Raw genomic sequence first — 21134 nt, 5'->3', positions numbered from 1 at the left:
TCACAGCGAGTCATATTTTCTTCTGTTTTTTTTTCCCCCAAGAAACTCCTTCAGCATGAAAAGTCCATTTGCGAGAGCGGTTAGTTACGGGGGAAAAGGCAAATATTTCAACAATAACACAGGGAATGTGGATCCAATTTATGCACAACAGAAGCTGGAGAACTCCTCAATCTCTGCAAAGATTTCTCAGCATCCTTGGAAAATGCTTTGAATACTTCAGCTGAGCCAACTTCAACCCTTCAAACACATCCCTTTGTCTATCAGTAAAAGGCCATATTCCACATGTGTATTTATGAACAGTAAATGCTAGATGCACATGGGCAGCCCTGTAGTTTCTGTGTTTCACAAGCGTTAGTTTTAATCAATTAAATTAATCCATTCCCTTACAATCAAAATAGAGGTTTCTCCCACAATTTGCTACTCTCTTACTAGAAACTGGATGCCTTGAACCAAATGCATCACTTCCCCTACTCCACGTTTAATTTCATGCTTCCTTTCAGCTTGTTGTGGTTTTTATGCTTCCCTGTGACAACAGCATCTAGGTTATTGTGGAGGGCTACAAAAGAAGATATGCAATAGAGCAGCCTGTTTAAAATATGAATCCATTAGGTTTTAATCTATCTTGATATCTATTTAGAAATTTTTGCCTATGAAACAATGAATAATCTAACTCATCTTGCCTCATAAAATACAAAGCTTGTTTTCCTGGCAGTTTTACTTCACAGTAAGAAATTTAAAAAGGAAGAAAGCAAGGGTTTTTTATTACAAAAGAATAAGCCAATAGCTGGTTCAAAGGACTGCCAGAGGGCGTTGGACCCTTTTGCTCACTATCAGGTGACAGACACAGACATTTTAGGTAGAGGAGAAGTCTTGTGTGGATGTTTATCAGCCATGGAAATAGCAGCTGATAAAGCAGCAAGAGGTGTTTTCCATCCCTCAGTCTGTAAAATAAGTGTTCCTTCTCCTCTTTGTAAACGAGAAAGTGGGTTGGTTTTTTTGATTCAGGATCCAAAACACAGTCTGATAGCTGTGAACAACAGTAAACAAGCTGTTTTCTGAGCTGAGAGCTCTATGAAATTTGAGGAACTTTCAAGAGACCAGTTTAACAACTGCACATGAGAATACCCAGCTACAGCATGTACGCAGAGGCAACAAGCTCTCATTTTTTATTTTATTTCTATTTCATGTTTGACATAACAAGTGCAATCTGAGATTTCTGTTTTCTTTCACCCCATTCCTGTGAAGGGTGTGGGCTCAGGCAGGTTAACTGCCTCAAATTGTGAGACTGCAAGTTGAGTGTACTTTTGGTTAAGAGTTGGAAAAGAAAAAATCAGGTTGAATAACAGTCTGTCAGGTGCCCTGACATTTGATCAAATGTAGCCCTCTGGAAGAAAATCTACACTGAGGAGTACTGTCCTCAAAGCCACATATTAATGTGGGCTGGTAAAATACTTCTCTTATGTTTTAAAAAAATATATATGTTTTATTAAGAATTAATTAAATACAAAGCAATGCGTCCAGACAACAAGATGTGTCAATTACTTTTTAAAAAATAATATTCAGTGTAACTATTATATGTAAAAGAGCTCCTAAAAATGTCAGGGACAAGGCTGTTGATAATTACTTTCCTGTGGGTGATGACTGAGGTAGTATTTTAGGAAAGAATAGTCTTCCTAAGTTACTTCTGGAGGAATTTTATTGATTAGTGAGTGCTGTATATTACCCAGAGGCTTACAAGGTAGCAAGAATTGAGAGGATTCTAGTATTTCAAAAGCTCAAGGAGAAGGACCATTGAGGACACCACTATCCACCTGCAGGGTGGCTTAGAGGAACTCAAATTATTCAAAACTTTGAAGAAACCTTTCAGAGCCTATTGAAAATTACATCTGGAGAGCTCTCAACAGGACCTGTTAAACTAATTGCACATCTCCATTCAAGCCCCGAACTCTGCAGGAAGAAATGTTTGCTTATGCCCTGAAAGGCTGAACTTAAAACCTTAATACAAGCTCTTCCACTCCAACTCACTTTAATGATCTTCCTGAGTGAAAAAAAAAAAAAAAACCAAAAAAAACTGATACATCAATACCTTTCAATATTTTAAACCAGCATGAACCAAAAGTTAGAGCAAAACGAAAGGAAAAAAATGCAGTAACAGACAAAGCTATCTCAGACCCAGGGCTGCTGAGAAAGACTGAAATCAGTCTTTGGTCTCAAACCTTGAGAATCACAAAAGAAGGAAAGAATTCAATGGTTCAGTATTGGTCAAAAAAGAAAACTGTTTGCCATATCTTTTGTATTTAAGAAAACAAGGTCCAATTCTTGATTCCCTCCACTGTAAACAGGACAGTGTTAGGATGCAAAGACTAAAACATAAGAGGCTAAAACAACTGGTTGAAAGCTGTGTGTTCCATGAGGTTTGCGTGTAATGTTTCTGCACTGCTGGTTATGTTTTGACACCACGACACTTTTTACTGCAGAGGAATCTTAAGTGCTGTGGCCTCCAGATTCCAGAAGTCAAAAGGATCTTTTTCCAGTTACTTCACAATGGAAGTATACACCTATGTTTCTGTAATAGCATCTGTGAAAAATCCTCATTATAGAAAAGCCTTTCATTTCTGTGTCTATGTATTTTTTTTGTGTTTCAAAAGACCACAAGCATAATTCACTAGCAGAGCATACCAGAGACTGAAATAGGCAAATGGGATGTAACAACAATTCTGTGAAACTCAAGGAACAGTGTATGATGTTCTCAATTAACTTCTCATTAATTCATTTTCAATCTTCCTGTCATCTGTTGATGACATAAACTATAGACAGACCCTTTTCTTCTCTGGGCAGGACTACTTCTGTGTCACACTATGCCTATTAAAGAACTACACCACGCCCAACAACAGCCCCATGCCTTCCTTGCTGAGTGTGCTTACTCCCCAAGAGCTGACAAGCAAGAATGGCATTTCTGAACTCACTCCTCTTTGGTTTCTCATATATCACAGCCTCAACAAAAAAGTTCTCATGCATCTCATTACTCACCTAACATTTGGTGGATCTGAATTCGTGACAGGTGCTGCACAAAGAGGCTTGTTTCCTTGAGTGTGGCTTCTGTACCCTTCTCTTGCAGGCAAACAGTACACCCTTTGGATAACGACCTGTACCTGCACTTCTCTCCATCCCACTGCTCCCAGGCTTTCCACCATTTCAAGCAGAGAATCATTAACAGCACTCAGTGCTGAGGGATGCCGTTTTGAATCACCGTTGTTATGGGTTTGTGGGGCGCAAGGAACCTGGTGAAGGAAAACCCATTAAGAGAAACATTCCAGAGAACCTTGAAATTATGTAGAGCTAGAGAGGAAAATGCCATCATGAAAAATCAAGTTGCAAGTGCAAAGTCAGTTTTGAAATATTTACTGCTCCTAAAGTAACTTACAGACTAGTGGCCAGTTATTTATTGTGTATTTTCAATAAACACTCAAGAGAGTTGCACACATGGTGAGCTCCTGTATTTAACTGGTGCTCTGAACTGTGCTAACTCAACACCAGCATGAAAACAGAACTGATATTAGCCCTTATGATTCTTCCCCTTGAATGGAGTTTTATTTTGGTGTACTGTTCCTTTCTCCTCTTAAAAAAAGGGTAAAATTCATCTTGAATGCTTCGGGACGTTTAAACAAAATTGGAATAAACTAGTCCTCAGACTTACACATTTCAATGGAAAATATTTCAGTGTTAAAGAATTAGATTATTAATGAAAAATACAAAACTTTAAAAGCCAAAATTTTCTTTTACCACTACTTTCAAAACATATTTTATTAATAAAACCTTCCAAACTTGCAAAATAAATTTCAGGAATTCTACAGTTTGCCTTAATCTAAATGAGAAAGGTAATTTATCTTAATTTTAAAATAAATCTCTCTTGATAAAGGCTGTATGCAAGCATAGACTAACATGGTCTATATATATAGACCCTTTGCAGCATGAGCCAAATTTCTGTTTTCACAATGAAACCTGTTTTTATAAAAAGCTGTGTGCACAGAAAGGTTTTCAGAGAATCACCGACTGTGCCGTAAGTATTACACACCAATAAAGAAGGAGGATTTGCAGTATTTACAAGAAAATTGTGGTACGACAGTGCTCTTTGTCTACAAAGTGGTTGCAATAAAACTTGTCTACCAAGTTTTAAATGAAGTGGTTTGCTTCTTAGGAGCCATGAGGGGAACAAGTAAATTGTTCTGGTTTTCAAATACCACCATAGAAGCTTTTTACAAGTTAGAGTTGAAGCAAGAAATTCAATTAGGATTTGATTTATGTAACTTTTTAATTCCCGGGCCTATAATGGGAATTATATATAAAGCAAACCAAAATGTTGACACTCATGGTTCTTCAAACTTGAAGGGCCAAACTTGTCAAATATTAAGAATCATTTAGGTAGCCAATATAAAGCTTTTACAAGAGCCTTACTTTCAGAAAGTGCGGGCACACACTGTGAAGAAAACAAATCACTTAAAATACCTCGGCTTGTACAACCACAGCTACAGAAATGCAGAGTCAGTAGTCATTTTAATACAAATAAAGTCAAAATAGGGAAATAAACTGAAGGGGTGGGAATGGGGGGTGTTGTTATCAATTGATGCTTTAAAGAAAGGATAGGATTGATAAGCAAATGAGTTAAAACATAGGAATAGGGAAAAGGAATATTTATTTTAAATGGTATCTTGAGTGAGTTAGAAGAAAACAGCTATTTTTTAGCTATTCAGCGATAAAGAATAAGAGAAAAATCCATGAAAGACTGAGTTATAATTACTATTTAGCACAGTAGTGAGATTTCAGAAAAATAACCTCACAGCAGTTCAGCATTTGGATGGACCAAAAGCCTCCACTAAGAAAATATTATTAAAGTAAACACTGTATATTATTCAGTCTTGAGTAAATGAAAGGGGAAACCAAACAGGTCAGTAATTTAGAATTTTTGTTTTTCTTATGATTTCCGAACATCTGCTCACTAACTTCTTACCAAGTGCTTAACTGTGAACCAAATGGACCATACCTGATTATCTGAAGATTCCTGGTGTAACTTATCATCGACGTCATCAAGTCTGAAGGTCTGTGCCAAAGATATAATATTCTTCCTGATAAGCATCTTTGTAAGACCATATGTCTTCTCTCTGGCTTCTAAATGTTCACTGCATAGCACCTTCTGACTAAAGTAGGTGTTCATGATAACAGGAACATCTGCATTTTGGAGAAGCAGTTTTTGCCTGGAAGAAAACAATTTAAGTGGCATCAAATCCATTACAAGTTAAATTACTGATAAGCACTGTTTTAAAATGTGTATTGAATTGCATTTCTCTCCCCTTTTTTCTACAGTTACTAAAACATTGCAGAGGTGTGTTATCCAATTTGCAAATTACCCACGCCACACATAGAGTCGGCTTGGATCAGCCGTCTTAGCTCAGGCATAGCCCTGGGCAATTGGAGACCCACTGCATCCAGGGACAAGTTACACCTGGAAGCAGCTGAGCTGCCAAGCCCCATGAGCCCCACCTGGCTTCCCACAAGTGCTATTTGGTGTCTCTGTGCTGTCAGCACAGCACCCAGAGCATCAGGACTCTCTGCATACAGTCAGTGAGACAAAAGCCATGAATGAGACTATTGAACCTGCTCCGTGTTAATTCAGACCACTGATTCACTCCTCTCAGCCTGACCCTTGCAGGACATTCCCCTCTGGTGAGTGCTTCCCACCAACCCAAATCCAGTTTCATGCAGCTGGCAGCAAGATGCTCCTTCCTCCTCTAATTTTGTAACAGCAAAATCCTATGTTTTTCTTACAATACACCCCATATTATCTTGCCTGTGTGTTTGTCACTGTCATAAATGTGCTCTCCTAAGTCCAGTTTTGGCTTCGAGTGCCAATGTAAATTCCCTAACAGCTCCACAAGCAGCAATTTCTTACCCACCAGATCAGGAGAATGTTTGCAGAATCTCTAAACACACAATAATTTCATGCCAAAGCATGTGCTGATGTTGGGTTTTTCTTATGCCGGTATCACAATCGCACATTTAGAAGTACGCTTTTTATACTCACAGGACACACATCTAATGAAAAACCAACCAGTAATCTCATTTCCTACAGACCATCCAAACAGACCAAAATCCACTTGGTGACTTTACCACAGTCTGTATTTTTCTTATATTAGATTTTTATCACCAAGGCATCAAACAATGCCTCCTGCCTCAGCAGCAAAGCTGTGCTGACCTGAATTCACTTCAGTCTCTAGACTGCTCAGCAGTTATATTATGGAGATGAAGCAAGTTTCCACATCTGTGATATTGTTTCTCAAAATATAACCACACAGAGTTAAAAAGTAAAATGAAACAATGAAGCACTCAAATATACTTATTTCTGATCTCAGTGCATACAAGATCTTCACCATGGTCTGTTTTACAACAGACTCCTTCACTCTTTAGAGAATGGATAGCTAAAGGGAGATTGATGTACTCATATGTTCAAAGGCATAGGAAGAGACGCAGCAAGCTTTAAGTATAATCTCTGTTATTTTATAATTAGGAAAATAAAACAACAGCCAGATGATCTCTGCCTTCTGGGAAAAAAGGATACATTTAAATATAAATTATGAACAAGATGTGTTGCTTCTACTGCGAACTCTCATAGAAATTATCTGAAGCAGAAAATTAATGAAAAGTTACAGCATAAAACTAAGGCATGTACTTCACCACAAAGAAGTCTTATTGCCATCTGTGAGCTCCCCAGATTTAGGGGAGCAACAATTCACCTCTAAGAGACACCTAGGCCCTTGACTTCAGATGCATTTGCTAACAAAGCTCCCAGTTTAGAGCATGACAATAGCTCAAAAGGCTGCCAAACTGACATTGCCTGATAATTTTCTGCATTACAGGATTAAAACTGAGGAATTAGCTTGGTCAGCAAACTCTGATTTTATGAGATTTTATAATTTTATGAGATTTTTCAACTGTGTACTTGCCCACTTTTTTCTAGAGAAAGAAATGTATATAAATTTACTACAGATCTCAGAACAGTTTGGGCTGTCTTTATAGGCTGAGGTGTAATGAAAATTTTAGCACCTTTTTTCTTGAGATGTCTGTGTTCAGATCCAAAGTAAACAGGAAATCTTTCTGAACACGAGACCATTACGTCACCAATGTCAGAAGAATGTTTGCTTGATCTAAAACATCTCATTCTCTAAAAAAAACCACTGACGTTAGCAGCAAATCATTTGCAGAAACTTTGAGGTTTATGGTTTTATTTTTATTTTCCTGAGCAGACATGTGATCAGGATTTTTGGTTTTTTTTAAAGGCAGGTAGGTTTTACTGATACCCAAAATGACATGTACCTTGGTTTTGCTATGCTTATGCATTCCATGTCTCGAGTACCTTTATAATCCCCAAGAGCTTTCTCAGTGAAGGACTCATTATTTCATCATATCTTTACATGGGTCATGCATGAACTACTGGCTACTTGGTATTTCCACAAAGCAAAAATGGGGATATCTATATATACATATATAGATAGATATAGATATATATATTTAGATGTGTAGATAGATAGATAGATAGATAAACAGATAGATAGATATAGTATACAATATATATTTATATATTATAATATATATATAATATAATTAATATATAATATATATAATATAATATTTATGCTTTCAGGAGAAGCCTCTCATTTCTTAAATGCAATTTGTTCACTAAAAAATCTCTCCTGAAGAAATCATTTGTTTTAGACCTGTATAGACGTGCACAGACTTAGCAGTAATTCTTCAGAGGAATATTCAGAGGAATATCTAGCTATATCAGAGGAATATTCACATACATCTACTTAAATCTTCCCTATTTCTCAATGGACAGATACCTCACAATGAAAAGAATCAGGAATAAATAGAAATTAATCCCAATGGAAATGAAAGAAATAAGAAAGAAGTTTGTAATAAGCTCAATATTTTGTGTACAGGTGGATGGCTAAATGGAAATATTTTATACATACATGTATATATGGAAAACATGAAATTGTTTTTATTTTGCATACAATATATAGAATAATTGTATTGTTTATTTACATTATTACCAAGTTTTATGTCTTTTTATTCTTCAATATGAGAATTATTAAAACAGTATCAATTAATTGAACGAAAACTCTTTTCCCAGAAATTCCTTCTAGTACTGCTCAGCAAAAGCACGCTCTGTGGAATGGGAACTTTGACTGAAATCTCTGCATTGCCACTGCATATTGTTCATACTGTTCTCTTTACAACAAAGGCAATCATGTTAGAGACAAGTGTATACCTTATATTCTTTTTGTCAGTTTGAAAGGTACAGGCCGGGGCAAAGAAAGCCTATCATGCTGAAAGAGTTGAGAAAAGAAAAATCACTTCCCCAAGCAATCCCCTCATGTGTTGCCTCTGTGCCTGAGACACCATAATTGATCACCTCAACTTTGGGCATCAGTTCCAGCTGCAGATTCTCTATACCCAGAAGCAGCCTTACTCTAAAATACAGAATACACTGCAGCATCCTCTTATAAAGTGTTAAAGGGGCATTGCAAGCCTTCTGTGGCCTCTCTTATATTGCTTATTTTCTATCTGCTTCATAATAGTTTAAAAAGCTAGTTTTCAAAGAATGAGAGACATCAGCTCATTCAGCTAATCCAAACACAATGGAAGAAAATTAAAGCTCAGTACAGATCATAAACCCCTCTGAAACAATCCCTTGTCCTCTCTGATTTTTTCTTGTTCAGCAAAGGATTATTTAAAAGTTGGATTGATTTCCTTAATAGCTGCCTTTAGACCTTTGTAATGACCTGAAGTAGAGACTGGGAACTTTTTATACTACAGGGCATTTTTTTTCCCGGTATGTAGACAATCAGCAATTGCCGTAACTGGTCACATGCTAAAGGAACATGAGGCAATACTGCTTTTTTTTTTTTTTTTTTTTTTTTTTTTTTTTTTTTTTTTTTTTTTTTTCTTTTCCAGCAGCAGCTTGCTTCTCTGTCCAAGAACATAGCTTGCTTTTTCTCTTCCTCCCTCCTATGATGGAGGTTATCTGGCCAAGTAGGCAGCAGATGTTCTTGCCCACTTCTATGTTTATTGTGGTCCGTCTCCATCCTTGACACAAAATGCAGTGGAATGTACACCATGGCACTGGGTAAAGGAGCTGGGGAAAGGACGTTTCCATTTGAGGCAGGGTCTTCATCCTGGGGCCAAACAATCAGCAGGTTTGCACATTGGTCTGCCCTGCACAGCCCATCCACAGCCAGCGAGGAGTTGTGACTCCACAGCAGCAGCGAGCTCACAAACCACACGCTTCCGCTCAGTTCTGCTGACATCAAACGGCGGCGCTGGTTCATGAACTCGAGAAAACTCCAGATCACTTTAAATTAGAGAACATATTTTTTTGTTCACTCTCCCTGGGTTTTTTACCAGGCTTTTGCTTTTTGTTGGTTTTTTTCTTTTCCTTTACAAAGTGTACAACACCTAGAGTGTGTTTTTTGAAGAGTACACTGCATTAGATGAACACTCTTACAACTTGTGCTGTAATTATGAAAAAGGCTATTCTCAAGTCTCAGAACAATGATTTCTGCATAAAGCAGGTTTAAATTCCATCAAGTAGAACAGCAGTAGCACATGTAGAACAAGAGCATGCCAGAGCCTTACACTGTTGCCCGGAAGTATGAGGAATCATTCCCCATAGGAGCAACATAGAGCGCCCATCCCTGACTTCCTAGGAATCACTTGTTTTATCCAATGTAGAGGAAGTTGCTCATGCTGCCTTTTGCTTGGGGTTGCATGCCACTTGCAATGCTTTTCTGTGAAATGTCCAAGAAATGCCTGAGCATTGAGCTAAGGATAGTAATTAAGAAACAAATCCTACCAAAACCCCAAAAACTTTAAGTTCGGACAAATCTCAGCCCAGCCATCACCCAAGGACAGTAACTATCTTCTCAGTATATGTCCCAAACCAACAAGCCATTTGTGACAGACCTGCTTTCTGCCATGCCTAGAGATTGCCCAAACACAGAATGTTCATCCATGAGTGAGTAATCTCATCACTTGTGTGTGAGCCTCCATCAGCGTCATTTACTGCCGCTGTAACGCTCACGGACACTGCAAGTCTGAGCTCACACTTTCACATACAAAACTTCTTCCCATGCCCCAAAGTCAAAGACAGAAAACAAAAATCAGCTGGTATCTCTTTCTTTGAAATTATCTTATTCAAAGCAATGGATTATTGTAGTACAAGTTCCCAAGGCTGATTGTACCCTTTTTCCCATGGAAAAGTAGCACTAAGCATCCAGATCAATGTCCAGAGTCACATCTGGCAAATATACAGTTCTCAGCTGTGTCAGGTTTCCAAAGAAATGTGGCTTCAACACTTCAGAATAGCAGGTCTGCAGAAGATGTAACAATAAAAAGCTAAAATTTCTACTTTTAAAGTATGATGCATTTTATTTGTGAAGAGAATAGCTAGATACTTGTTTTGCCCCCCTACTAGAAAAATATTTTGTCTGAGGACTCATACCATGAATACAAGACACAAAGAAAAGAACATATAGCTGTTAAATATATAATTTGTTATAGCCCAATCTGTTACAATTTGTCACTGAACCTCAAGTACAAAGCAAACTAAGAAAATCAGTAAACCAACACAAGTAATGAAAAGAAATATTTTCTATTTCAGTGTAAGTTCCTTCTGCAAAATACTATTGTGCTTTTCAACAAAACTACTTGTAAACCTAAGAAATCACTCCAGGAAGAAATTACAGTGCACAAAGCCAACATTTTTATCACTATATCATTTTACTAATTTCAGAGTAATCATATAAACTAACCACTGGCTTGCCATAGTGCTGCCTTTTGAAATCTGACACCCTGTAGCATGAAAAAAGTTGTATGGAAATGTTCACATTTAAGAAGAGCTCTGCTATAAAAAGCTTGTGGTTAACATTAAGCACTATTATACCACACACCCAGTGCTCTCACCTCTGCAGGGAGCTGCACTGTGTGCTAACTGAAGGGGATGTACAGGTCTTCTGAAGTAGGAAAGCACAGATGGATATCAAAGCAAATCTCCTCCACCTCCAGGAAATTACTGTAATACCAGGCTTTACCAAGACTGGAAAGCAGGGAAGTTTCTCAGAGCTCTCCAGCCACTCATTTTGGCTATGAAGAAAGCACCTGAAATTGCTAGCATTCTGGACCCAAATTCATCATGATAAGGCTTAACCTTTGGCACCACCAAAACATAAAATTCCACTCACAGGCTGCGATTACGTACAAACTGGCATGGAAACGATCACTTGAGATTACTGGGATAATACTCCTGAGAGAATTCACTAAAAATCTACTCCAACTGGGATGCTGAGACTTTTTTAACACCTAAGTCAGACACAAAACAATTGGTATTAAAAACCCTGCACACAATGAAGCATTAAATGGGAAAGTTGCTTTAAAAACAGAACAAAAACATTTCCCCCATGGTATGAGGGTGTTACAAGTAACTAGGGAGATATAAATATCATGGTTATCTTTTCATAATCAAGATGTTATGAAAGAATTCCAATCTGTGTGTTTACCCCATATATCAACTTGTGTCTGACTAGCCATGAGCTCATTATTCAGATGACTTCTTCCCTCTGTTCCCAGTGCTAAACTGCACGTAGAGTTTGAGGTGGCTGAGGGAGCCACCACAAAGTCCAGGGACACACTGGGGGGATTCTAAAAGGTGGAAAAAAAAGGAAGCAAGCAAATTGCAAAATGACATCATGTTAAAACTTGTGGTGAGTGTTAGAGAGAACAAAAATTACCATCCTGCTGTGAGATCAGAGGCCCACCTACCCCGCACTCAAGCTTAGAGCAGCAAACAGCAAATATCTGAAGATTATGAAAATAAAAGCAAGCATCTAGTGAAAGTTCTCCAGAATACACTCTGATAACTTCCAAAACCTTTCAGCTTAGGGACTTCCTAAGGCAGAAGTAATATCTCTGTATCTAACAGCCTTTCACAGACTTTTCTTCCAGGAACTCATGTGCCCGTTTTTTGACCACTTGTACTTTGACGGCATCCATAACATCCTGCAGCATCCACTGCGCTCTACAGTCTAATTACACGCATCTGAGAAACCACTTCCTTTCATTTTTTTTTGATCTGTCACCTAGTGGTTACACTGCTGCCCCTCACTTCTTGTTTTTAAGAGGCAGTGAACAATCATCCTTCCTGATGCCACTTCCTAATACAGACCTTTATCACATCCTCTCCTAGCCACTGCTTTCTCAAGGTGAAGAGCCCCAGTCACTAGTCATTTCTCACAGAGCAGCTGCTCCATACATCTCTTCTTGTTGCTCTTCTCTGGTATTTTTCCACTTCTGCTACATATCTTTGATTTGGAAGACTGAAATCCTAATGTAGAAATGCACCACAAATTTCTACAGTGACATCAAGATGGTTTTGACTCCATTTCTAGTCAAGTCTTATTTTGCCATGTATTTTTCTGATCATTAAATGAAGACTAAACTGACATATTAATGAAGCTGTTGAAACACTAAAAACACTTTCCTGGATACCAACCATCTAGAGTCCATCACTTGATATGTGCACTTCACATTTACCTACAATTTCCTAGAAGGAGAGCTGGAGTCCCTCCTCCAGCCCTAGCTCTAGAGCACTCAGAGTATGAAGACATTCCCCTCTCCATAGGATTGTGAGGATGACAGCACCCAGTTGAACAGAAAGGAAACTTTCATAGTGTTCTGTTGTACAGAAGGTGTTCAATTCTCTATTTTCTTCATTGGTACCATGGAGATTTGAGACAACAGGTTACACCAACAACTCCTCTGTCAGTGGATGAAGGGTGAGGAGTGTTGCCAGTCGGTCACCATTACACACAATGTCACCACTCCTGAGGTATCACAAGAAGATGCTTCTCACATCAGAAGAACTCTGCAATACCCACCCAAGCAGTTGAGGGCCATGTGTTAGAGTGAAGAACTTGAACTCGAGAATTTCTGACCAAGGTATGGATTGTCAGGGTCCTTGGTTTGATGATTCAGGTTTGGAGGATTACTGGAGAAACTTTAACAGACAAATGCCATTTTAAAATGCATTGTTCAACATTTTGCAGAGATTATTAAGAACACTATCCTTTTCTTCCATAGACATTCGGAATTTGGTATTGGCAAAGACCCTTTACAAGCCCATTCTTGCGTCCATGCTCACTTGCATGCACAGTAGCAAGAACAAGTAACTATTCCAGAGCAAACTTCAGAAAGACAGATCAATAACAAGTATACTTGACTTTACTTCAATATTTTATTACCAAAGCTAATATTTAAAAAACCCAGCACAGCTACTAAATAACCAAAAATCTTCCATTAGACTTGTTCTTATACTTCTGTCTTTTGTTTCTATTTGTTTCCTATTGTTTCTTTGCCAGGTCATGAAGCAAGACCAAATTCTGCTCTCTTCTGGTGAGGTCACTTTTTATACAGACAAATCCAGTGCTATCAACACAGGAAGAATAGCTGAAAGCAGCAGGAGTTCTGGGTTCTCTGGTAACACAACTGAGAATCACAGAAGGTAGTGAGAGCTTGCTGTGAGCCACAGAGCACAACAGCAAAGCAGAACACTCCTTCTCAGCTGGTCAAACTCTGCTTCAAGCAGTCTGACAGTCCCAGTGGACAGAATCAGGTAAGGGGAAGTACTGAACCACTGGTAGAGAAAGCTGTCTTGCAGAGCTCCACAGGTCTTTAGGCATGTTATACATCAAATTTACCTCCACTGTGATCCACTCCAGCTTTACTGAGCTGAGAAAAATCCTTTGTTTCACTATATTTGCTGCCACTAACTGATAAATGTGCAACAACGGTAAAGATGCTGTGGATAAGCCAGGTAGCACAGAAACCTCTTTTAGGCAAAATCCTTTCTGCAGTAATCCACTCACAACAGTCATCAGTGAAAAGAGAGCAATGCTAGTGACCGGAGTGGAAACTTCTTTACTGAAACATCCTGGTGTAGACATCACCTAAGTGAAACCTTCTGTGCAAGGGAAGAAGTTCAGCATCTTGGCCTGCCACAGAAACACCGATCGCATGTGATAAACAAAATACCTTTCTTCTTTTTAGGTTAGAAAACAGCCCTCAGCAGTGTGTGTACTTTGAAGTTTTCTCTCACAAGTGTAACTTTCAGAGCTTCATTTTGCTTCTATGCAATACCACGTATCTTCTCCATTAAATCACCATAGGTGGATTCTGTGGCATAGCTCTCTCAGTCAAAACCAGGAAAAACATTCTGAGGAATAACATTTAAATTCAACATTCTTCCTAATCTTTTCTGAATCCAGAGCAATCTTACTACTCCTGCATTAGTTTAAAGACATAATTGTACAGAACTAGCAAAAAATTCTAATTCTAATATTGAAATCTTATATGGTCTACAGATCGCGGATAACGTGGCTTGTTTTATTTCACTGAATAGTTGCAATGACACTTAGCAACCAGATCACACCAGATTTGGGAGAGTTTTCATACTGCATCACACTGTTCTTATATACCCAAATTTCCTTTTCAGATTCATGTAAGAGGGCTGGTGACTCAGCAGAGCAGAATCAATAATGCAATGAGATGGATGAACCCCTGGACTGTTTTTTTGTGATCCCATTAGACTTCAGAGTCTACACAGCTCCAGCATGTTCTATGTTTACTTTTTCATTTCAAAGAATATTTATTTTTAGAAAGAAACAGTCTTTTATGCTTCAGAGACAAAAAAAGTTAGAGGTATAGTGGAAAGATGAAAGCCCTTATTATTAAATAAAAAAACCCCAAAACCAACACAGCTCTGCCTCTATTTATTATATTTAAAATACTTCAACATCCACCAACCCAAAAAGCCAAGTTTACCTATCACAATTCTGTATGTTGCACATACAGAATTGTGGTGTTGTCATATGAACACAACTTCTTAAACCTAATCAATCAAAACTCATTATAAGAAGTGGGAAAATACCAGACATATAATTACAAAACTAAAACCTAAGAATAACTTTTTCAGAACAAGAAAGAGATCTGAAATTTTTAAAAGGGATCTAAGAAAACAGAATTGCAACTCAAGTCATTGCTTGAAGCACTATCACAATAAAACTTCTACAATACTGATACAAACACACCTGCCAAAAAAAAAGGACCATCAATAATCTGTAAAAACTGGCAAGAGTGATTGCAGCAATGTGACTTAACATCGCACAAGGGACAGTTTTCTGACAAACCACTTCAGTTAAAGCTCTCTGTGGAAGCAACCCACTTCCAAAGGAGAGCAGCATTTTGGAGCACAGGTATCACTCACTATTGCACCCTGCCCTCCCCTGCCAAAAAAGCAGAAACAAAGTCTTTGAAGTTGTGGGAAAACACCTGTGAAAACATACAGATTTTGGAGAAAACTGGTGTGAGAGACATAAGGTGGAAGGTGTGCCATCACAGACATCTTGGCCCTGGCAAAAACCCTGACGTTTAAAGTGAGGATGATGTTCCAAGAACAATAGTGCAATTTGCCAGTCCAGAGAAATGTTTATGCAATAAAGGGTGAAACAACTCCACTACACACACATTTCCTAAGCAAACAACTGTGAGTTAATCGAGGGCTTAAATATATCCCATAGTGTTTAACAAAGGATGGCATCCCTATGCTCAGGCTTGGAAGCTGCATATCGAGTTTTGGAAGCAGGGATTTTGCAGCCAGATTTGAAAACCTGAGAAATATTAACCTAAAGAAGGAATGCTGACTGACTTGTTTTAAAGGAATCATCATGCATTTCGCTTCTCTTTTCAATACTTTCCACTCTCTATGTACCTCCATTAAAATAACAGCAAACACAGTATCACTGTACAAGATCCCAGGTTTTATACGACACACATGGGATCTCAATGGCCTCTGGTTTCGAGTCAAGTCATAGGAGGCAAAACCAGGAGAGAAGTAAAAAAGGACAAAATGATCAAGTGCCAGCAAAATGATCCATCTTTTCTCCCACTACAGCTGAATCACTAGTGGTAAGAAACTATCTTCTACACTCCAAAAGAAACAAGTTTATGCCAGATAATGACCCTCACATATAAGCTGAAATTCTTTATTTTTTCCCACTTTGGTGGCATGACTGTCCCTGATTGCTTATGCATTTATTTCATTTTTTATATAAAAGAGTGTCCTCTTCTTGTTCATCCAGGCCAAGGGCCAGCTTCTCTTACATCTCCTTTCTGAAGGAGTGCATCCTGGTGCACAGCTGCCCTGCCAGGCCCTTCCCTCACTGCTCCTCCTGATGCTGGGGCTCTGCTTCGTACACTCATTCATCTGCAATTCAAGATGAACCTAAATAAAAATGAACTTGCTCAACTAAGCAGGACATAGGAAAAACCATCTATAAATACAATGATACAAGATCAGTCTTGTCTAAGTTCTACAAGCATATGTATTTAGGATATTGTATTTTGTTTTAAAAGCAAAGTTATTTGTGTTCCTTACTCTCCTCTCCATCAGTTGGTTAAAAAAGAGAAGCATACCTGAAACCACTGCAAAACTGTCTAGTACAAATACTGTTTAAAGAGGAGTCTCTGGGCTGATTTCCTGTATGTAAATGTGCTCAGCTGAAAAAATGTCCAGGGCATGATTCCCAGACTACGGTACAGGAAAAAGAGGAGTTCCCTGGCTCAGTTACCATCAGAAGGAAGACACAGGGACTCATGCAGGGAAAATAGGCCAGTTCATGACTCTCATAAGTGGGTGCACATACACACAGAAGAGCAGGCACATGTGTGTGCGCTCCCTTCCCTGCCTTGCCTGTGCACTGGTGGGGTGGGTGAGCTGGTGCAACATCCCCTCAAGGGAACAAGCCCTTGAGAGATCTGATATGACCTTTTTTCATTCAACTGACTGCATGCTACATTCCTCTTAAAAAAAAAAAAAATTATCTGTTTGCTTGCTTGAAGCGTCACAAAGATAATATTCACGTCTGTGACCCTGACTGTCTCTGGTCAGGAGGCAGAGAGATTGTGCAGAGCGTGTTGCCTTCCAGCACCCCCGGGATGCCTGCCAGAGAACAGAGCTGCTGTCCCAGAGGAGAGGGTCAGATCCCCTGCTAACACTGTTAGCAGTCCCTCTGGTGACTACTGAGGAGGTGAATGGCACACACAGGGGACTTGGCTTGCACAGCCCCACATCTGTGTAACTGACGTACAGAGCAAAAACTCCAGTGCCCTAAAGCCAGGGAAAGAGTAATTTTTTCTTTAGAGAACCTTATCCTCAGATCACTTGTCTTTCCATGTCTTCTTTATCATTGTTGACCTCCAAATTCCTACACCACCACCCTCCTTCAGCATCTACCAAAACATTCATATCTGTTTTCTACATTGTGGTTACATGTCCATGTGGGCTGAAAATCCTTTAAAGAATCTTATTTAAACACAGCTTCATCATTCAGATACTGTTTGGGCAATGAGCTATGCAGAGCCAAGCAGCATTACAGAATCTTATTTCAAATCCTGTTTCCACTACCAGAGCACTCATTTTAAAGAGAATCTAAATTACTGCCTTTCCCATAAAAACTTGCTTAAGTGCATTTTAAAAGAAATGTTGCCAAGTGCAGAAATGTAACCTCTGCCCTTGGAAGTCCTTGAATTAAAGTTTGCTGAAGGCTGCCAGATTAATCCAGGGTAGAATCAGTCTGTGTTTGTTCAGCCCTTCTGCTCTCCCCTCCAACTTGCACTCCTGGAGATGGGGTACCCTGATGAGCAGATTTCACCATTCACCTGATAGGGCTGATCTGTTCATCACATCCACCACTGTTTGCCTGCACACCAGTAAGGACATAAGGTAACAGAAAATATGATTGTCAAAGGCATCATGTGCATTTTTCTGTGTCTCAAACTCAGCCTGTTGTGACAGTGGTCTGTATAACACCTCCTGCTGCCACAGACCATGACCATAACTGATCGTGTAACAACAGTAATGAACGTAAGGTTGATGCAAGAGTATACAACTCCCTAATTTTATAAGCCTGTCACAGAACATGAGATGCAAGCAGATTTCACCTTTTTTTGTTCTCAACTTTTTCTGAGACTGCCATTTTTATTTAAGTCAACTCTGTAAAGGTTAAAAAAAAAAAAAAAAAAGAAAGAAGTTTTAAAGAAATGCAAGGCCCTACTAAGCCCAGGAGTGGTTACCCAAAAGAGAGCACCAAAATATCTGTCATCCACTCTGCAGCCCACATGCTCCTCCTCTCATTTCAGAAGGCAGGTAGCCCTTCCAGGGCACCCAGAATTTCTGGCTATGTCTGATCAGGAGGGCACACATTAGATCAGAAAGTCTCCTGAAGTCATCCAGGGAGTTTCTCTTCTGCACTGTCAGAGGGTATCTGGCTTAAGGACACACCATAAACACAACTGCGGCAGCTTAGCAGTCATTTGTACAGTTTTTCCAAACTATGTTTTTCAGGTTCTTAAATCACCAAAAACCCTGTCTAATAGCCACAAAACAATTTTTAAAATGTGGTAAAATCACATATCCATTACAAAAGATGTACTTATGCAATTTTGTTGGCTTACTTTTGTTTAGATAATACAGCTGCATACAAATTGCTGTTGCATTTTAATAAAATTGTAATGTTAACAAAGTCCGCATGGAAAGCACTAGTAGCTATAACTTTGAGTAGGCATGGACAGGAAAAAGGACTATGCTAGACCAGAAAACATAGCAAAAGAATACTGAAAGTCAGTAATTCAAGCAGCAGAATGAATAGCTGACAAAATTTTAAGCAAACACTTTGCCTCTGTACTCACTACTTATATTATCTTCCCTGAGAGTGAGCCTCTACCATGCTTCCACTGCACATAGTCTTGGACTTTAACAAGAAAGTTACACTTTCTGAAAGGCTTATAATATATTTTTGTTGCCATAAGAAACTCTGCCTTACAGAGAACACTGCAGGTGGGAAGAACAAAAAAATTTAAAATCCATCTAAACACAGACCCACTATTCAATACTGATTTCATTTTCTGTTTTGTTCTCGCTATTTCTTCTTTCTTCCCAGAAATATTCTCGCCAGCTGTTTTGCTGTCTCTCAGTATTCCATCAACAACCAAATATCACCATGTGGTGCTGGATCTCAAAGGCAGAATTAAGATTAACAGTGTTATGATTAAGTGCCAGCTGAAGAGACACAGCCACAAAACCAGACTCTGTGGCTGAGAGCTCATGGTCCCACTCAAGATGCCCCTGAGCACTGAAATTTTCACCCTCGTCCCGCCAGAGCCAGGAAAGGGATGGCACTTTCAGAAAGAACAGTCCCCCTTGGATCACAAAAAGAGTTTTGACACTGAGACTTATGAGCATTGTTTAGTTCCCCAGTGAAAAAACATAATTCAGTTCTATGCTGATACATGCTCTGGAAACCTATACATGGAAAATGCAGGTCAGATAAAGGCCAGTGGGATAAGGACCACAGGTATGTGTAGCCATGGTATTCTCGTGCTCAGTATGGAAAATACTCCACAGGCTGGCACATTCTTCAAATAGTTTTTCAAAATAATTATTACCACTTGGACAAGTATAACTTACAACAAGTAAAGCAAATGAAATAAATAAATTTCCTAGTTAAATGAAATAAATAAATTTCCTAGTTATGTCCCATAACTTCACCTACTTATCTCGAAAAGCAAATCAGTTAGGTTTACTTCCAGTGCTCCTCACTGCCAGATTAAGGTTGCTATGGGGCACACAGTATTTGATTAAAGCAATTACATCTACTGGCATACACATATGTGTTTGTTTTATGCCATGGAAATATCTCTACACTTTTCACAGAAACTGGATATAAAAATTACACATGGAAAACCCAATACCTGTGAATGCCCTCCTCCCAAACTGTAAACATAGCAGGAGACTTTTAATGTTTGTTTGAAAACACTTGCCCTAAGTGATAATCCTGATGGAAAAAAGGAAGTAATTTTGCTTACTCCTTGCCTTCAGGTGGCTCATTAAAACACCTCTTATGAAAGAAAGAGGATATGATTATTTCTTGACTTTATGCTGAGGCTAACCATCTTTGGGGAAGGATCCTGGCAGCAAAAGAGTGTAAACTCAATTCTTTGTTTTAATTTAGAATTTAATTTGTCAGCAAAACCAAAGTTCATAAAGAAGGCAAATTTTGACAAATTGCAACTGCCATGAGCTCTGCTAAGAGCAGGATGCAACATGAATGTGATTCTTCAAGAGAACAAATTATAAGCATTGCATCCAAACAAAAAAATGCTTACATTAATAAGTTTGTTCTGCAGTTTGCCAACTCTTCAGGCTGGGTACTAAGGAAAATTCGCTAACCTCACATTCATAAGATAAAGGGATCTGCAGCACATCTACCACATGTCAGCAGGACAAGATGATAGTTGTCCTGTTGAGTTTTTTGGATTACAATTAGCCTTTTCTTGCACTATAAGTACAATACCTTCAATCCAGGCACACCTCTAAACAGAAGGAGGTAATTTAAGCAAAGCAGCTTTCCAAATCTCAGAAACCTTACTCACCCGAATAATTTGCACCAACAGAGAAAATATTTGCTTATAAAAACAGTAATTTATTTGTGTATCTAAAATAAAATACAGCACATGTATTAGGTGCAGACTAAGAAAGTCTGCTGCTCATTTCAGCTATAGTGTAATCATAAAAGTAAATGCTGAAGATATACTATGTCAAGGGGATGGGCAGCATGGTAGAGTCTGCAGGGAAATGTAATCTACTACATTGGTGTTACAAAGACATCAGTAAATAGGTGGAGATGTTCAAAGCCTAAACACTTATCAGACACTCAAGACTGGGATTGACCTAGCTAACTTTATCAACCGGTCCCCTAGACTCCTTTATAAAGTCTAGCAAAAACAAACTTCAGAATTAGGTTCATTTGATGTCCTTAAGAGAGACACTTCAGAAATGCCAACTTCCTTCTCCTTGATTCCTACAACAGGATGGCAGGCCCATACTTGCACAGCTGTACCACAGGTGCCTTGAGCTGAATGCTGCCTGCCAGGCTGCTCAGGCAGGGCCAGCACAGCACAGAAGCAAC

The 21134-nt window shown here is 38.8% G+C and overlaps 1 protein-coding gene across 6 annotated transcripts in view; it reads right to left on the bottom strand.

The window, feature by feature from the left end:
- Positions 1-21134, bottom strand: part of SPIDR (scaffold protein involved in DNA repair) — a 195212-nt gene that overhangs the window by 63789 nt on the left and 110289 nt on the right. For all 6 annotated transcript variants that reach the window (XR_007776917.1, XR_007776918.1, XR_001989869.3 and 3 more), the window contains exons 9-10: positions 5042-5252; positions 3031-3281 (exon numbers count right to left, since the gene is read on the bottom strand). Coding sequence is in view for 3 of the 6 variants with exons in the window: in XM_050971123.1 (XP_050827080.1) it covers positions 3031-3281; positions 5042-5252 (462 nt within the window). In the remaining 3 variants the exon portion in view is untranslated. The remainder of the gene's footprint in view (positions 1-3030; positions 3282-5041; positions 5253-21134) is intronic.

The sequence above is a fragment of the Serinus canaria genome, chromosome 2 (assembly GCF_022539315.1).
Source record: "Serinus canaria isolate serCan28SL12 chromosome 2, serCan2020, whole genome shotgun sequence".
NCBI lineage: Eukaryota > Metazoa > Chordata > Aves > Passeriformes > Fringillidae > Serinus > Serinus canaria.
This window is presented reverse-complemented; position numbering and strand designations above follow the sequence as displayed.